This window comes from Mirounga leonina, unplaced genomic scaffold (assembly GCF_011800145.1).
Source record: "Mirounga leonina isolate KUSES-001 unplaced genomic scaffold, KU_Mleo_1.0 Mir_165, whole genome shotgun sequence".
In the NCBI taxonomy this organism is placed as follows: Eukaryota; Metazoa; Chordata; class Mammalia; order Carnivora; family Phocidae; genus Mirounga; species Mirounga leonina.
This window is the reverse complement of record NW_023270415.1, coordinates 82,438,846-82,454,729: the sequence shown is the minus strand read 5'-3', so window position 1 is coordinate 82,454,729 and position 15,884 is coordinate 82,438,846. Positions and strand designations below refer to the sequence as shown.

Here is a 15,884-nt window from a genome sequence, read left to right as displayed (position 1 = left end):
AGGGTGCCCGATGCGGGGCTCGATCCCAGGACCCTGGGATCATGACCTGAGCCGAAGGCAGATGCTTAACGACTGAGCCCCCCAGGCTCATAGCCATCCTAGTTGGTGTGGAGTGGAGTCTCTTCGTGGTTTGATTTGCATTTCCCTGACGACTGATGATGTTGAGCACCTTTTTATGTGCGTGTTGGCTCTTTGTTTATCTTCTTTGGAGAAATGCCTATTCAGATTTTTTGCCCATTTTTTAATTGGGTATTTATCTTGTAAGAGTTCTTTATATATTCTAGATACAAGTTCTTGATCAGATCCTTGATTCGCAAATGTATTCTCCTATTCTGTGGTTGTCTTTTCACTTTCTTGATGGTATCGTTTGTAGCCCAGAAGTTTTTAATTTCTTTTTAAGATTTTAGGTTACTTATTTGAGAGAGAGAGCGCACAGAGGCAGAGTGGGGGAGAAGCTGACTCCCCACTGACCAGGGAACCTGACGTGGGGCTCGATCCCAGGACCTCGAGATCATGACCTGAGCCGAAGGCAGACGCTTAACCAACTGAGCCACCCAGATGTCCCAGAAGTTTCCAATTTTTATCAAGTCCAGTTTATCTGTTTTTCTTTTGTTGCTCATGTTTTTAGGGTCAGATCTAAGAATCCATGGCCAAATCCAGGGTCATGAAGATATACCCCTATGTTTTCTTCTCAGTTTTATAGCTTTAGCTCTTACATTTAGGCCTTTGATCCATACTGAGTTAACTCTTGTATGTGGTGTGAGGTAAGGATCGAGCTTCCTTCTTTCGCATGTGGTCATGCAGTTGTCCCAGCCCCGTTTGCTGGAAAGACTCCCCTCTCCCCAGTGAATGGGTCTGGTACCCTTGTTATAAGAATCTGGAGGGCAGAGATGTGCCTGGTCACTCTTATGTCCCTTTCACCTGGTAAATTGCCTGGCACATATTTGACACTCATTAGGTTCTTTCAGGAAATACTTCTTTGAACACATCATTGTCTGCAGGTGAACCTCTCCAAGAACTGGGGAAGGCTGGAAGGGCCCTTCATGTTGACTTTGGTTCAGGCCACACCCAGCACTCCGAGGGGGCCTCGGGCCAGCCTGCCGCCCTTAGGTGTCTGCACAGTCATCTTAGTCCCGATCTCATGCTCTTCTGCGTCTGCCACCGAGCAGCTCCTTTTCACTAATTCACCTCAAATACTGCTGCCAGTCTGTCACCTGCAGCGTTCCAGCCCCTCCTGGCAGCAGAACCCCACAGGGGCAGTTGGAACGGTTTCTCATCACATGCCTGGTGGCAGAGCGTCCTTGCACTGTGCAGGCCCTCTGTCCGAGTGCTGGGTATAGGCAGCACTAACCCCAGGGATGAGGTGCATTTTCTCCAGTCCACACCAAGTGCCCTCTCCCCAACCTGCCTGGAGAGGGTCTGGATGGGGGAGATGACCACAGGCCCAGCCCAGCTCCGCTGTGTCTCCTCCTTGCTCTGTGCAGGGACCCACGTCCTCTGTGCATTCTCTGTCCCTTGGTTCCCCAAGGGTCTTGGCTCAATGCTGCACCCCAGGGGTGACCAGAACATTCTTCTGAAAAAGCGGGGATTCTACCCACACACCCACAGGAGTGCGCCAAAAAGGGAACAGATGCTATTCTCTGTTTAGAAAGAATTAGAGCTATTAAATTCGCTTGAAAGTGCTTCTTTAGGGCTTAGAATGTTCAGTTCAGTGCTTTCTCAGCTTCTATGCCAGAACAGTCCTTCCTTTGGGAGTGTCTGGACTTTCGTTCTGGTCAAATCCAGCACAGCTGTGTGAGGAGGTGGGATGCGGAGACTACACTCGGCCTCGCAGATGCCCCACTGTGGGGCAGCTTCCTGTGGGTGCGAGGATGCCACGCTTTATCCGTGCAGAGAGCGCCAGCCCTGAGCACACGGCCGACCTTCCATTCCCACCTCCAGCAGCATCCCACCCACCTGGGGGTCTGCGCCCTGTCCCCTCTGGGCCTGCTCCTCTCCTGACTTCTCAGGTCCCCCTTCCCTCTTGTCTTGCTGTGTCAGCCCCCAGGGAACACCCACTTGACCTTGGGGCAGACTCCTGCCTGGCCTTCCAGAAGTCTCCATCCTTGTAACCTGTAGATCAGCTTGAGTGAGATCATATCAGCCCTGTCCAGAGCCGTGCTTGGGCCTTCTCTCTTCACTTGAGCAAGACCCACAGCTGCCCTGGCCTCCAGGCTTCTGCCTCCAGGCACCTTTTTGGGGGTCCCCCTCTCTGTCCTTCACTTCCCTCTCTGCCTCGGGCAGAGAGAGCCTGTGGTCATCCAGCCTGTCTTCGAAGTTTCCACAGGTCCCTTTCCTATTCTGTGGCCCATGTGCATCAGTGATTGCCTGAGTATGGGGTGCCGTCCGCTGGCATCCCAGTATTTGCCAGGAGGGAGAGAAGAGGTCCCCATGTAAGGGGCTCTGTGGGTGGAGGTGCGAGCGGCTGGCTGGCCTGTGAGGAGAGCCTGGCCAGATCAGGAAGCTGAGAGTGGAGGCTCTGAGTTTGCTGAGAGTGCATGCCGTTCCTGGGACGACTCAGGCTGGCATGGGTTTCACGGGTAGAATGACCCAATTCACAGGTTTAGGACTTGCTCCATCCTCAGGGAGGGGACTGGCCAGCTGGCAGCCAGCCGGGTGATCCAAGTAGGTGAAGGCAGTGGGGGCAGAGGTGAGGGGCTCCATGCTAGGTCAAGACATACCTCACGGCAGGGAAGAGGGTCGCCCTGTGCATTTGCATCTGGGTGGGGAGCAGGGCTCGTGTGGTTCCACTTGGTGCCGTGGGGCAGTTGGAAAGCAGATTTCCATGTGAGCAGCGAGGCGATGGTTGTGGAGGATGGTCCTGGGAGGGGCAGCCCTGGAGATGAAGAGGGGACTCCTACCCCACCTTCTGCAGGCACTGGCCTTGCACGGTGGCTCGTGATCAGAAGCTGCATGGGACCTAAGAGGCCCCAGGGATGGCTGCACCCCAGACACACTGCTGACAGGCCTGCTTCCTGTCCTCACACTTCTGCCTTGTTCCCTCATGCTATCTTGTCCCCAGAACACCCTGTTCTTCCTTCCACAGGATGACTGGCGCATGGTGGGTGGTGGAGCCACGAAGTCCCCGTGGCCTCCCCCAAGAGCAGCCCAGTTTGACTGCAGGTGGAGGGAGGTGGGAAGGGTGTGGCTTGCAGAGGGAGTGTACTCCGTTGCCACACGATGTGCAGCTTCTCCCTGGGCCAGGTGCTCAGGATGTCATGGTCGGGGGCTGAGGCTCAGGCAGTGACAGCCACAGAAGCAGTGATCCCCTGAGGGGGCTTTGGGTTCTGCAGGCCTGTGGCTGGGGCACTGGCCAGTCTCCTGCGGTGTGAAAGGGTGGGAGTGTGGCAGACGGAGTGGGATTGGGTGAGGGGCGAATCGTATGCTCATGGAGGGTCGCAAGGGGAAGCTGCACGTAAGGGGGAGCTCCACCCTCAGGGTTCTCTGTGAGGCCGTTTGTGGGACATCCGTGGAGAAGAGGCAAGAGGGTGAGGTGAGGCCTGGAAGCATTCTGAGCATTTTGCCATGTCCCATGGACAGTATGGTGAGGGCCGGGGTGGACCCTGTAGAGCTTCGCACCGTGGTGCCACCCTCCCCATTGTTGGGTTTCTTCCAGTAACACTTAGCAGTCCTATTGCAGTACCAGAGAGGGACCTCAAGCGAGTTGGACCTAGAGGATAAACACATAAGGAAACAGGGCATCAGGAGTGAGACCCGGCAGAGAGAGGCCCCTAAAATATGCCAACATTGGAATTATCTATGTTTAAAGAACCATGAGACGGGGTGCCTGGCTGGCTCCATCGGTGGAGCGTGAGACTTCTGATCTCGGGGTTGTGAGTTCAAGCCTTACGTTGGGTGTAGAGATTACTTAAAAAAAAATCTTGGGGCGCCTGGGTGGCTCAGTTGGTTAAGCATTTGCCTTTGGCTCAGGTCATGTTCCCAGGGTCCTGGGATGGAGCCCCACATCAGGCTCCCTGCTCAGCGGGGAGCCTCCTTCTCCCTCTGCCTGCCACTCCCCCTGCTTATGCTCTCTCTGTCTCTGACAAATAAATAAAATCTTAAAAAAAAAAAAGTATGAATTGTGGGGCGCCTGGGTGGCTCAGTCATTAAACATCTGCCTTCAGGGGCGCCTGGGTGGCTCAGTCGGTTAAGCGACTGCCTTTGGCTCAGGTCATGATCCTGGAGTCCCGGGATCGAGTCCCGCATCGGGCTCCCTGCTCTGCAGGGAGTCTGCTTCTCCCTCTGACCCTCCTCCCTCTCGTGCTCTCTGTCTCTCATTCTCTCTCTCGCAAATAAATAAATAAAATCTTAAAAACAAATAAATAAATAAATAAAATTTAAAAGAAAGCATCTGCCTTCGGCTCAGGTCATGATCCCGGGGTCCTGGGATCGAGCCCCGCATCGGGCTCTCTGCTCAGCAGGAAGCCTTGCTTCTCCCTCTCCCACTCCCCCTGCTTGTGTTCCCTCTCTCTCTGTGTCTCTCTCTGTTAAATAAATAAAATCGTAAATAAATAAATAAATAAAGTATGAAATGTTTAAAAAAATAAAGTAAAATCTTAAAAAAAACAAAACAAAACTGTGAGAAGCTTGCACATGTGAACAGAGAATAGGAGACCCTGAAGAATGACAGTGGGAATCTGGAAAAGAACCAACAGGCTCAACACAGCTGAAGAGAGAATTAACAAAATGGAGAGAGAAACTGAAAAAGTGATCTGGTGTGTGGCAGGCAAGACAGAACGGGTACACACATGCTCCATGACGTGTGTGACGGTCCCTGTGTAGCATTCCAGGAGGAGGCAGGGGGCTTGGGAGGGTGTTGAAAAGATGGAAATTGAAAATTTTCCAGAATTGTTTAAAGATACCCACCCTCAGATCCAGGAGTCCCCCAGATCCTTCATTTCAGTAGTGAAAAGTAAACCCACACCTGGGTGTATGTCCCAGAGAATCTGCAGAACACAGAAAAGGAGAATTATTTGTTCTGTTTATTGGCCAAATTATTTATATTTTCTACATAGACAATTATATTACACACAAAAGATGAGAGGTCTTTTCCTTGTTTATTCACAGGTGAATCCATAGTAAGTTGTTAGAGTCAATAAGAAAATTTAGGAAGATTACTTATAAAAATAATATACTGGGGCACCTGGGGGGCTCAGTCGGTTAAGCATCTGCCTTCGGCTCAGGCCATGATCTCGGGGTCCTGGGCCGCTTCAGGCTCCCTGCTCAGTGGGGAGTCCGCTTCTCCCTCTGCCTCTGCTGCTCCCCCTGCTTATGTTCCCTCTCTCTCTCTGTCTCTTTTCTCTCCAATAAGTAATCTTTTTTTTTAAATCTTAAAAAGTAATATGCAAAATAAACTGTGTTTCTGTCCACCAGCAACAATCAAAAAATTATTTATAAAGTTAACAATGCAAAAAGTGAACACTACCAGGCAGGCCGGGGTGAGGAGTCAGCAACGTTGCTGTGCATAGCTCAGGGGAGAGCAAGCTGGGGTCTTCTGGACAGTTGGTGTGCAACCTGGGATGCAGCATTCCCATCTCTGCAGGCTTCTGCATCCCCTGCCAGGGCTCATGGATAAGGATGTGCACAGCGGGGCTGAGAGAGATAGTTCCAGATGGCAAACAACCCACACGTCCATCAGCAGCAGAATTGATCAAGAACGTGTGACCGGGGAGCCTGGGTGGCTCCATCGCTGGAGCATGAAACTCTTGATCTTGGGGTCATGAGTTTGAGCCCCATGTTGGGTGTAGAGATTACATACATACACACACAAACTAAAAGTAAACCCAAACAAAACACCGTGTAAAGGATTCACCCAGGCAGTGCGGTGGGCCGGGAGCTCGAGTGGGCAGCAGCTGGGCAGACAGCATCAGTGAGTTTCAGTTGCAAGTGAAAGAAACGAAATGCACAAAAAAATTAGTTTTATTGGGGGAATATACGATTAAAAAGTAGACACACCTAAATCAATTGGTTTAGGGTTATCTTCAAAGATGGTAGAACTAACTGTAAAGGCAAGGAAGCAGTCTGAAGCTCGGGACAGTGGTGTCTTCAGGGTGAACAGAGGTGTTGTGGGTGTGTGTCCAACACTGCCTTGTTTTATTTCTTGGGGAGCGATGGCTACACCAGTGTTAAGTCATAACTGCTCATTAAACTTATTCCTGTATTCTATACATTTCTCTGTATATGTTATAGGTCATGATTTTATTTTTAAAAAGAATAAACATACCATTTACAATAGTGTGTGTGTATGAAGCCTGGGAGTAAATCTGACAGAAGACGTACACAGCCTTTAAAGAAGACCTAGCTGAGTGGGTACACCATGGTTTGGGTGGAGCACGTGTCTGATCCTCCTGGGTGGGCCAGCAGAGTTTGTAGGAAAGAGCGAGGGCTGGGAATAGTCAAGACGGGCCTGAGGAGGACGCCGAGCGGGGACTCTGGAAATGCACTCTGCTCGCAGCTGGCGTGGTGAGGACAACAGAGTGCTGGTCAGGTTCAGACTGACCCACAGAGCGGGCGGCACGCTCAGACGCGGGGCTGTCGTGGAGAGAAGGGTGCTGTGCGCCGACCGTCCTCAGAGGCCCAGTTGTCTGCGTGGGGAAAGTGAAATGTCACACAGCAGAAGGCCAGATACAGAAACGACTTCAATAGGAGGCAAAGCTATAAAACTCTGACAGTCGATTTCAGAGAGAAGAGTTTTGACCTAGAAGTAGGGAAGATTTCTTAAACAAGGTAAAGGAGGAGAAATCAGGGAAGAAAAGATGTACGAATTAAACTACATTAAAATCAAGACTTTCCACCAAAAAAGCAAAAGGCACCATGGAGTGAGAACACGTTGTAAAAGCTTGGAAAACAGAAAGTGGGAAGGAGAAAAGGTTTTGTCCTCCTGCCACCACAGTGGCCGCTGCTGACAGACGAACACACGCAGAGGGAATGGCGGGTCATCAGTGGGAGAGTCTGGTGAGACGTCAGCCGGATGCATAAAGCGTCTCCCCACGAGGCCTGTCCCCACCACGAGGAGAGGGGGCAGAGTGGGGGTGCTGCCGTGGCCGTGGCCACACGCTCCTGCCAGGCTCGAGCACAGCTTCCTGACTAAATCCCCGCGTGTGTGCTGTGGGGCGGTAACGTGGGGAATCCGGAAGGCCGTCCGTCGCCTTACTGTTCCGTAAGTCTGAAATTGTTTCTGTTCTGGACGGACTGTGCATGTTGGTATTTGGAGGCCCGTATCCCCCGTGTTGTGCGTGTTGGTGGTATTTGGAGGCGAGGCCTTTGGGGGGGCTAGGTCTTGAAGGTGGCAGCCCCATGATGGGCTTCGTGCCCTGAGAGGGCACACTGCCCCTCTCTGCTGTGTGAGGGCACAGTGAGGAGCTTCATCTGCAGTCGGAAGGGTTCTCACCAGAACCCGGCGTGCCGGCACCGTGAACTCCTGCATCCAGGAGTTCAGACTGCAAACAAGGAATGTCTGTTGTTTGTAAACTGCCCGGTCTGCCGTGTTTTGTTAGAGCAGCTTCAATGGCCTGAGACAGTTTGAAAACAAAATGTTAAAAATTTGAAGGTGAAAGGGAGTGATCTGTAGTATCCAGTGGCCCAGTTCCATTAAGACTGGAAAGTGCAGTTGCAGAGGCCCCTGCTGGTCTCCCTCGGAGAAGTGGGGTGTGTGGTCTGTGGACCAGGCAGGTGGGGAGGACAGTGGTGGAGGGGAAGGGGGTTTCCCTGTGCTGGGTCCTGGGGGGGGTGTGGGATGGGACTCACCCTGCGTCTGCTGGCTTCCTCCTTCCCTGGGGTAGCAGCCTAAGGTAGAGCCCCTCTTGCTCTGGGTGCTGCTCTGCTCGTGGTCCTAGGACACCTGGCTTCCTCCCAACCCCCCGACCCCCCCCCCCCCCCCCACCTGATACCCACGGGACGGCTCTGCCAGCATTCAGATGGCTGCTCTTTATCCTTGTGTCAAACAGGACGGCCCACACGGTGGCCTCACCACTTTCCCTGCCTGCTCCTGGCTTCTCTTGGCTTCTCAGGCGAAGTTGGGTCAGGAGGGATGTCCACTCACTCCTCCCCACCCTTTCTCTCACAAACCCTGCTGCTCCAGACTTGGCCTGCACTGTCTAGCTCTTCTCAGGGCCTGTGGAGCCCCACGGGCTGGTCATGCATTTGGTCCTGCGGTGCTCCCTTCTCTCTGTGTCCCCCACCCCCTGCGCTCTCTGCCCCACAGTGGCACCCCATCCCGCAGAGCAGCCTTCCCCGCAGACTGGCTCCACTTTGTGTCCTCTACCTGGCCTCACTGTGCTGTGCTGGGTGCCCACGCCCAGGCGCTGGCTGAGATGGGGACCCAGGACGCACCTGGTCCTCGCCACGGGCTTCCGGAAGCATCTGCGGATCCCGACGGAGGCCCCAGAGTCCCTGAGCTGCTGGGAGTGGACAGTGAGTGGGCTGGTCCTTCTCCTTCCAGCAAGGGGTATCTGGCCTTGAGTGGGTCTGGTCTCCAAGGGCAGGGCTGTGGTGCTGAGGAGCGTGCCCACTGCGAGGTTCCAGAACAGCAGGAGGACCTACAGACACAGCAGTCTGTGGCATTTAAAGGGTTGTTATTTGTGTGGAAACTTGGAAGCAGAATAAAAATATGCCAGATGTCAGCCAGACACACCGATATCGACATACCGACATTAAAATTGCCTTGTTCTAAATAGCTTTAGTTTTCATTAAAAAACTTAGTGGGATGGGGGTGCCTGGGTGACTTGGTTGGGCGTTGGGTCGTGGTCTCAGTGTCGTGAGATTGAGCCCCGCGTTGGGGTCCACGCTCAGCAGGGAGCCTGCTTGGGAGTCTCCCTCTCCTTCTATCCCTCCCGTCCGCTCATGCTCTTTCTGTATCTCTCTCTAAAATAAATGAATAGGGCGCCTGGGTGGCTCAGTCGTTAAGCGTCTGCCTTCGGCTCAGGTCATGGTCCCAGGGTCCTGGGATCGAGCCCCACATCGGGCTCCCTGCTCAGCAGGAAGCCTGCTTCTCCCTCTCCCTCTGCCCCTGCTTGTGTTCCCTGTCTCGCTGTGTCTTTGTCAAATAAATAAAATCTTTAAAAAAATAATAATAAACAAATCAACTAATTAATTAATTAAATGAATAAAATCTTAAAAAAAAAACCAAAAAACTTAGTGTGATGGAAGCTGTGTCCTTGAGGTGGGGACACTCTGGGAGCCCCAGGGAGGAAATGGCTCCAGAGCACCAAGTCCCATCCCAGCTGAGCTGGAAGCCCCTTCTCAAGAGGCCCAATGTAAAGATGGTGGCATCCATTCCTGCTGCAGATGGACGGGCAGTGGTGGCCCATGGTGGCCAGGCCGACTGAGTAGCCAGGGCATCCTGCAGGACGCAGCCAGGCTGTGTCCAGGTTCTTCTGAGGACAGGGAGCTAGAGCCTGTGGAGCCCAGTGGAGAGGCGCTTGGACCAAGTCTCCCTAGAGAGCTCCTGGGCAGTAATGAGCATGTAGAAGATCAGGGATGGGACTTCAGTTTGGCTTGGTTTTATTGTATAAGTGACAGGATTTCTTGCCTCTGGGGCTGGCAGATGTGGGAAAGGGTCTGCTGTTGTAGGCAGGTCTACAAACCCCACCCTCCGCAAGCAGGTGGCCTGCACAGCAGCTGGGGGACAAAGGGCACACCACTTGATGGGCAGGACCCATTCCCTGGGGTGGGCAGTGGGCCCGCGGTTGGAGTCAGCTGCGTCTCCAGCCCCGCCAGCGCCCTCGCTCTGGGCCAGGCTGCAGGAGCCCCTTGTTCCCAGAGGCCAGCACCCGACCCTGCTAACTCTCCTCTTGCTCTTTCTCAGGCTGGAGTGGGTGGAGATCATCGAGCCACGCACCCGCGAGCGTATGTATGCCAACCTGGTCACGGGCGAGTGCGTGTGGGACCCTCCTGCCGGCGTCCGCATCAAGCGCACCAGCGAGAACCAGTGGTGGGAGCTGTTTGACCCCAACACATCCCGCTTCTATTATTACAATGCTAGCACGCAGCGCACTGTGTGGCACCGGCCGCAGGACTGCGACATCATCCCCCTGGCCAAGCTGCAGACCCTGAAGCAGAACACTGAGTCACCCCGCGCCTCGGCGGAGAACAGCCCTGGGAGGGGCAGCGGCGTCAGCCGCGAGGGCAGCACCAGCTCCTCCCTGGAGCCCGAGCCGGATGCCGGCGAGAAGGCGCAGGAGCCTTTGGGGAGGACTAGCCGGCAGGCCACTTTTGGGGCTCTGAAGGACGAGAGCGGCAGGTGAGGCGGGCGGGCGGGCCCGGGTGGCTGGGTGAGGCCCGAACCTCATACCAGCGGTTGCCTCCCACCCTTGCCCACAGATGCTCTCGTTGCCATTTGGCAGGAGCCTCTGTTGGTGACGAGGAGGGCCTGGTCTGTCCTTACGGAGGTTTTCTGGCTTATGACCGTGAAATCGTTTGGTTCTGTCCACTGTGGGAAGCGGGAATGTGGTGTTAGGACCAACCAGAGGCACACCCCCAAAGGTGCCCTGTATCCCAGTGCCCACACCTGGCAGGCACGGCTGCAGGGCCCAGCGCTCGGGGAGCCGAGTCCAGCAGGAATGGCTGGTCAGGAAGGTGCTGGGACGGTATGCCCTGGGGACAAGTGGTGAAAGGAGCCAGGGAGGATGGAGGGACACGATAATTGGCCTTGGAGGCCAGGCAGGGGCAGGGTGGTAGGGATGGGGTGAGTGGGGCTGGGGTGAGGCGGGCTGGATTTCACTCAGGGACGGTGGAAACCACAAAGTGATCAAACCTGCTGTATGCTGAGGGTCCATTTTGCTCCTGTGAAAGGGATGTCCAAGGGGCCCGGGATGGAAACAGGTGGCTGGCAGCCATCGGTAGGAGCTGGAAATGCTGTTCTACGTGGCGCAGTTGGGTGGGCGTGCTGGCAGATTTGGGGTGCTGTGGGGGGCTGGGCAGCTGGCTGTGGCGCTCCCAAATGGGGCGGGGAAGATGAGGCACATACAGGGGTCAGATCAGTGTGCATGCTGGTGCTGGGAAGGCAGAAATTTCCTTCTCTCCTCCCAGGACTCTTCCAGCTGGGTTCGGAATTAAATCGTCATAAGGCAGATTAACAGGAGGGAAAAAGCAGTTTTGTTTCATGCACAGAGGTCCATTAATGAAATCGAGACCCCAAGAAATGGCCAAGGCAGGTAGTTTTTATATTTTTTAGACAAAGACACAGTAAATTTGTGAGGAATTGACAGGATAAAGAAAACAGACGTTTGGGAGCTTTACTTAGAGAGGAATTCTAAGCAGAGTCTGGACTGAGGTAACGTTGACAAGGTCTGTTTCTCCAGCTCTCTCAGCAAGGAAGCTCCTACCGCTGGTGAGAATGGTGCCTTTTTACTTCTTCCTACAGGGACAGTGTTTCCCCATGGAAGGGTTACTTCAGCATTCAGGGGACAGAGCGGAGTCTGATGACCTTGCACCACTGCATTCCCAAGTGGCTTCCGTGCAGAATAATCAGTTTGCCATGGTGGCACATTTTGGGGTGGCCTGCCCTGGGCCCCTACATTGGACACACACCAGAGGTTAGAGGCCAAAGAGGTGGTGGCTGGGCAGGCCTGAGGAGACTCGGGGACCTTTGGGCGTCGCCCCCAGAAAGTGGCACCGCCCTTGGTGAGGTTGGGGGCCCCAGGGGTGAGCACCCAGGAGAAAGCAAACGGGTGTGTGGGCTCTGCCTCGGGCCTCCTGTGGGGCCCACGCTGTGCTGCTGCCGGGAGGCCCTCCCGGCCCTCCCTCTGCCCATCAGCTGCTACAGCCTCTGGGCTCATCACACAGTCTCCGTTCTGTTGGATCGTGATGATTTGGAAGTCTTATCCTATTGGTTGCTGACTCATCTCTGTAATTAGGTGGAGAGACTGGATTCTGTTTCGGGTTCTGTTGGCAGATGTGTCTGTCACGCCCGTTCTCGGGCTGCCCTTCTCTGCCCTGTGCCATGCTGCCCAGGGGTGGGAGTGTCCTCCTCGGGTGCCTCGGATATTCTCTGGGGTGGTGGGGGTTACTGCATCAGTTTGGGGTCAGGATTTCCACAAGAAGCCCTGTTTGGATTTGGATTAGAACTGTACTGAGTTTATAGATCAGTTTGGAGGAAATGGGTGTCTTTGTTATATTGTCTTCTCCCACGTAAAGATGGTGTCTGTTAACCCTTCTCTCCATGAAGGACTGGCTTATTTTTTAAGGTTTATTTCCAGGTGCTTTATCTACTTTATATCTCTTTTTAAAGTCCTGTCTTCTTCTTCTTTTTTTTTTTTTTAAGATTTTATTTATTTATTTGACAGATAGAGACACAGCGAGAGAGGGAACGCAAGCAGGGGGAGTGGGAGAGGGAGAAGCAGGCTTCCTGTGGAGCAGGGAGCCCAATGTGGGGCTCGATCCCAGGACCCCGGGATCATGACCTGAGCCGAAGGCAGACGCTTAACGACTGAGCCACCCAGGTGCCCCTAAAGTCCTGTCTTCTGATCATTCCTGTTCTTATGTGTCAGTCTTGTTTCTCCCACGTTTGCTGGGCTCTTGCTGATCTAGCCCCAGCTCCTGGCCTTGTCCAGGTGCTCAGGCTGCAGGCCTGCTGTCCTTGTAATGCTATGACACTGTCAGGCTTTTTACTGTGAATGGAGGTACCGTTTTATCAAGTATTTGCTGAGTCTATTGAGATCAGTGTTGTAGGTTGAACTGTGTCCCCCACAAAGATATGTTGAAGCCCTAACCCCCAGGAGCTCAGGATGGGAACTTCTTAGGAAATAGGGCTCTTGCAGATGTGATCAGTGAGGTTGCGATGAGGTCACCCTGGAGTGGGGTGGGCCTAAACCAGGTAGGACTGGTGTCCTGGTAAGAACAGAGACACAAGAAGGCCCATGACAGGGGCGCCTGGGTGGCTCAGTCGGTGAAGCATCTGCCTTCGGCTCAGGTCATGATCCCGGGGTCCTGGGATCGAGCCCCGCGTTGGGCTCCCTGCTCCACGGGAAGCCTGTTTCTCCCTCTCCCACTCCCCCTGCTTGTGCTCCCTCTCTCACTGTGTCTCTGTCAAATAAATAAAATCTTTAAAAAACCACACACCTAAAAAGAAGGCCCATGACAACGGAGGCGGAGACAGAGCGATGCGTCCACACGCCCAGGGACGCCCAGGATCGCGGCTCCACCAGCCGCTGGAGACAGGCCTGGGACGTGTCCCCCGGAGCCTCCAGAAGGAGCCGCCCCGCCCACAGCTGGAGCTTGGGCTTCCGGGCCCCAGAGCAGGGAGAACGTGGGTCCCTGTTGCTTGAAGCTGCCGGTTTGTGGCACTTTGTGACAGCAGCCCTGGGACATTCATCTGGCATTTGAGTCTGTGTTGCTCGCATTCCTGAAATACTCGCTCTATACAATTTTCAAAATAGATTCAGATTGCTAACATTTTTTAAAAAGATTTTATTTATTTATTTATTTGTGAGAGAGCGCGCCTGAGTGTGAGAGAGGGGCAGAGAAGGGGGGAGAGTGCCCGCCTGCACACGTAGGGGAGGGGCAGAGGGAGACGGAGAAGCAGGCTCCCCACTGTGCAGAGAGCCCTGTGCAGGGCTCGATCTCAGGACCCTGAGATCGTGACCTGAGCCAAAACCAAGAGTTGGACGCTTAACTGACTGAGCCACCCAGCCTCCCCAAATATTTTCTGATTTTTTTCCTTTAATTTATTTATTTGACAGAGGGAGACATAGCGAGAGAGGGAACACAAGCGGGGGGGGGGGGGAAGAGGGAGAAGCAGGCTTCCCGCAGAGCAGGGAGCCCAATGCGGGGCTCGATCCCAGGACCCTGGGACCATGACCTGAGCCGAAGGCAGACGCTTAACGACTGAGCCACCCAGGCGCCCCATATTTTCTGATTTTAATTATGGTTTCTTCTTTGATTTATTTGTAACTTAGAAATGTCTTAATTTCCAAAACTATAGGTTATTTTTCATTCCTGTTCTTCATTGCCAACTTAATTTCATTTTGGTCAGAAAGCATGGGGGGGAGTTGGTTTTTGTTGTTATTGTTTAAATCCTGAATTTTTTAAATGATTTTATGACTATTAAAAAAATAATTTTTTTTCCCTGTTTGTTAGGTCTAAGGTTCTCTGTGTGTTCGTTAGATCAAATCTGTTGTATCAGTCAAGTTTCTTACTGATTTTTGTCTGCTTGATGTATCACTTCTGAAGAGGTAGAGTCTCCTCCTATATTGGTGGAATGTGTCTGTTTCTCCTTTTAATCTGTCCGTCACTGCTTCCTCTGGGTTGAAACTGTGGGTTGGTTGCATGTGAATTTAGAGCTGTTATGTTTTCCTTGAGAATTACTGCTTTTGTCATCGTGTAGTCGTCCTGTTTATCCCCGCGTTTTTGTCTTGAAGTCGGCTTGTTTGATATTCATGTAGTAATGCTATTTCTCTTTGGTTGGTATTGGCCTCTTAACGTCTTTCCCCAAACTACAGTCCTTTCCTTATATTTTGAGTGCGTTTCTTTCTTTTTTTAAAGATTTTATTTATTTATTTGTGAGCGAGAGAGAGCCAGTGCTCGCACAAGCAGGAGGAGTGGCAGGCAGAGGGAGAAGCAGGCTCCTGAGCAAGGAGCCCGATGCAGGACTCAATCCCAGCACCCTGGGATCATGACCTGAGCTTAGGGCAGCCGCCTCACTGACTGAGCCACCCAGGCGTCCTGGGTGTGTTTCTTATAAATAGTGTATAGCTGTTGGGTTTACTTGTTGCCAATTCTGAACACCTGTCTTTGGTTTGGCAGGATGATTGCCATTCTGTTTCCTTAGACCACTGACACAGCAAAGGGTTTGGTTTATCATCTTTGTGTCCTCTGAGGTACATGCTCTTCACTGCCGCCCTCTCCTTTGGTTGTCTCCACGCCGCTCCCCCCATGCACCTGGCATGTGTCTTGCGGTTCACATGTGCTCTCATGATGCATGGGCCCTAGGCTGGGTGCCTTCTTCGGGGGTTGCTGCTCTTCCACCTGTGGGATGGCCCTACAGCTCCAAGCTGGGCGCTGCACCTGCCCCGGGAGGGGTGGTCCTGGGGTCTGTGCTGCGTGGCTGCTGGAGGGTCCCAGCACTGGGCTTTGCGGGGGGTCTTACTGGCGCATTCGTTTTCTTTTTGTTTTTTTAAAGATTTTATTTTAGGGGCACCTGGGTGGCTCAGTCGGTTGGGCGACTGCCTTCGGCTCAGGTCATGATCCTGGAGTCCCGGGATCGAGTCCCACATCGGGCTCCCTGCTCGGCGGGGGGTCTGCTTCTCCCTCTGCCCTCTTCCCTCTCGTGCTCTCTGTCTCTCATTCTCTCTCTCTCAAATAAATAAATAAAATCTTTAAAAAAAAAAAGATTTTATTTTATTTATTTGAGAGCATGAGAGAGAGAGAGGGGGACGGTCAAAGGGAGGAGCAGACTCCCTGCCGAGCAGGGAGCCCGATGCGGGACTCGATCCCGGGACTCCAGGATCATGACCTGAGCCGAAGGCAGTCGCTTAACCAACTGAGCCACCCAGGCACCCTATGTGCTTCTTTCTTTCTTTTTTTTTTTAAAGATTTTTTTTAAATTTATTTATTTGAGAGAGAGAATGAGAAAGAGAGAGCACGTGAGAGGGGGGAGGGTTAGAGGGAGAAGCAGACTCCCCGCCGAGCAGGGAGCCCGATGCGGGACTCGATCCCGGGACTCCAGGATCATGACCTGAGCCGAAGGCAGTCGCCCAATCGACTGAGCCACCCAGGTGCCCTGGCGCATTCATTTTCATTTCTTCTTTGCCACTGATTCTTATTCTCTCTTCATGAGCTAATTCGCCATTTGAGATTTCTCTTATATTTGTTGCTTATATTTTTTTACTCATTTTTGCACTGGGGTT

The 15,884-nt window shown here is 53.1% G+C and overlaps 1 protein-coding gene across 2 annotated transcripts in view; it reads left to right on the top strand.

Moving 5' to 3' along the window:
- The window catches only part of ARHGAP39 (Rho GTPase activating protein 39), a 91,391-nt gene that overhangs the window by 45,216 nt on the left and 30,291 nt on the right, over window positions 1–15,884 (top strand). For both annotated transcript variants that reach the window (XM_035012218.1, XM_035012217.1), the window contains exon 3: window positions 9,845–10,279. In XM_035012218.1, coding sequence (XP_034868109.1) covers window positions 9,845–10,279 — 435 coding nt within the window. The remainder of the gene's footprint in view (window positions 1–9,844; window positions 10,280–15,884) is intronic.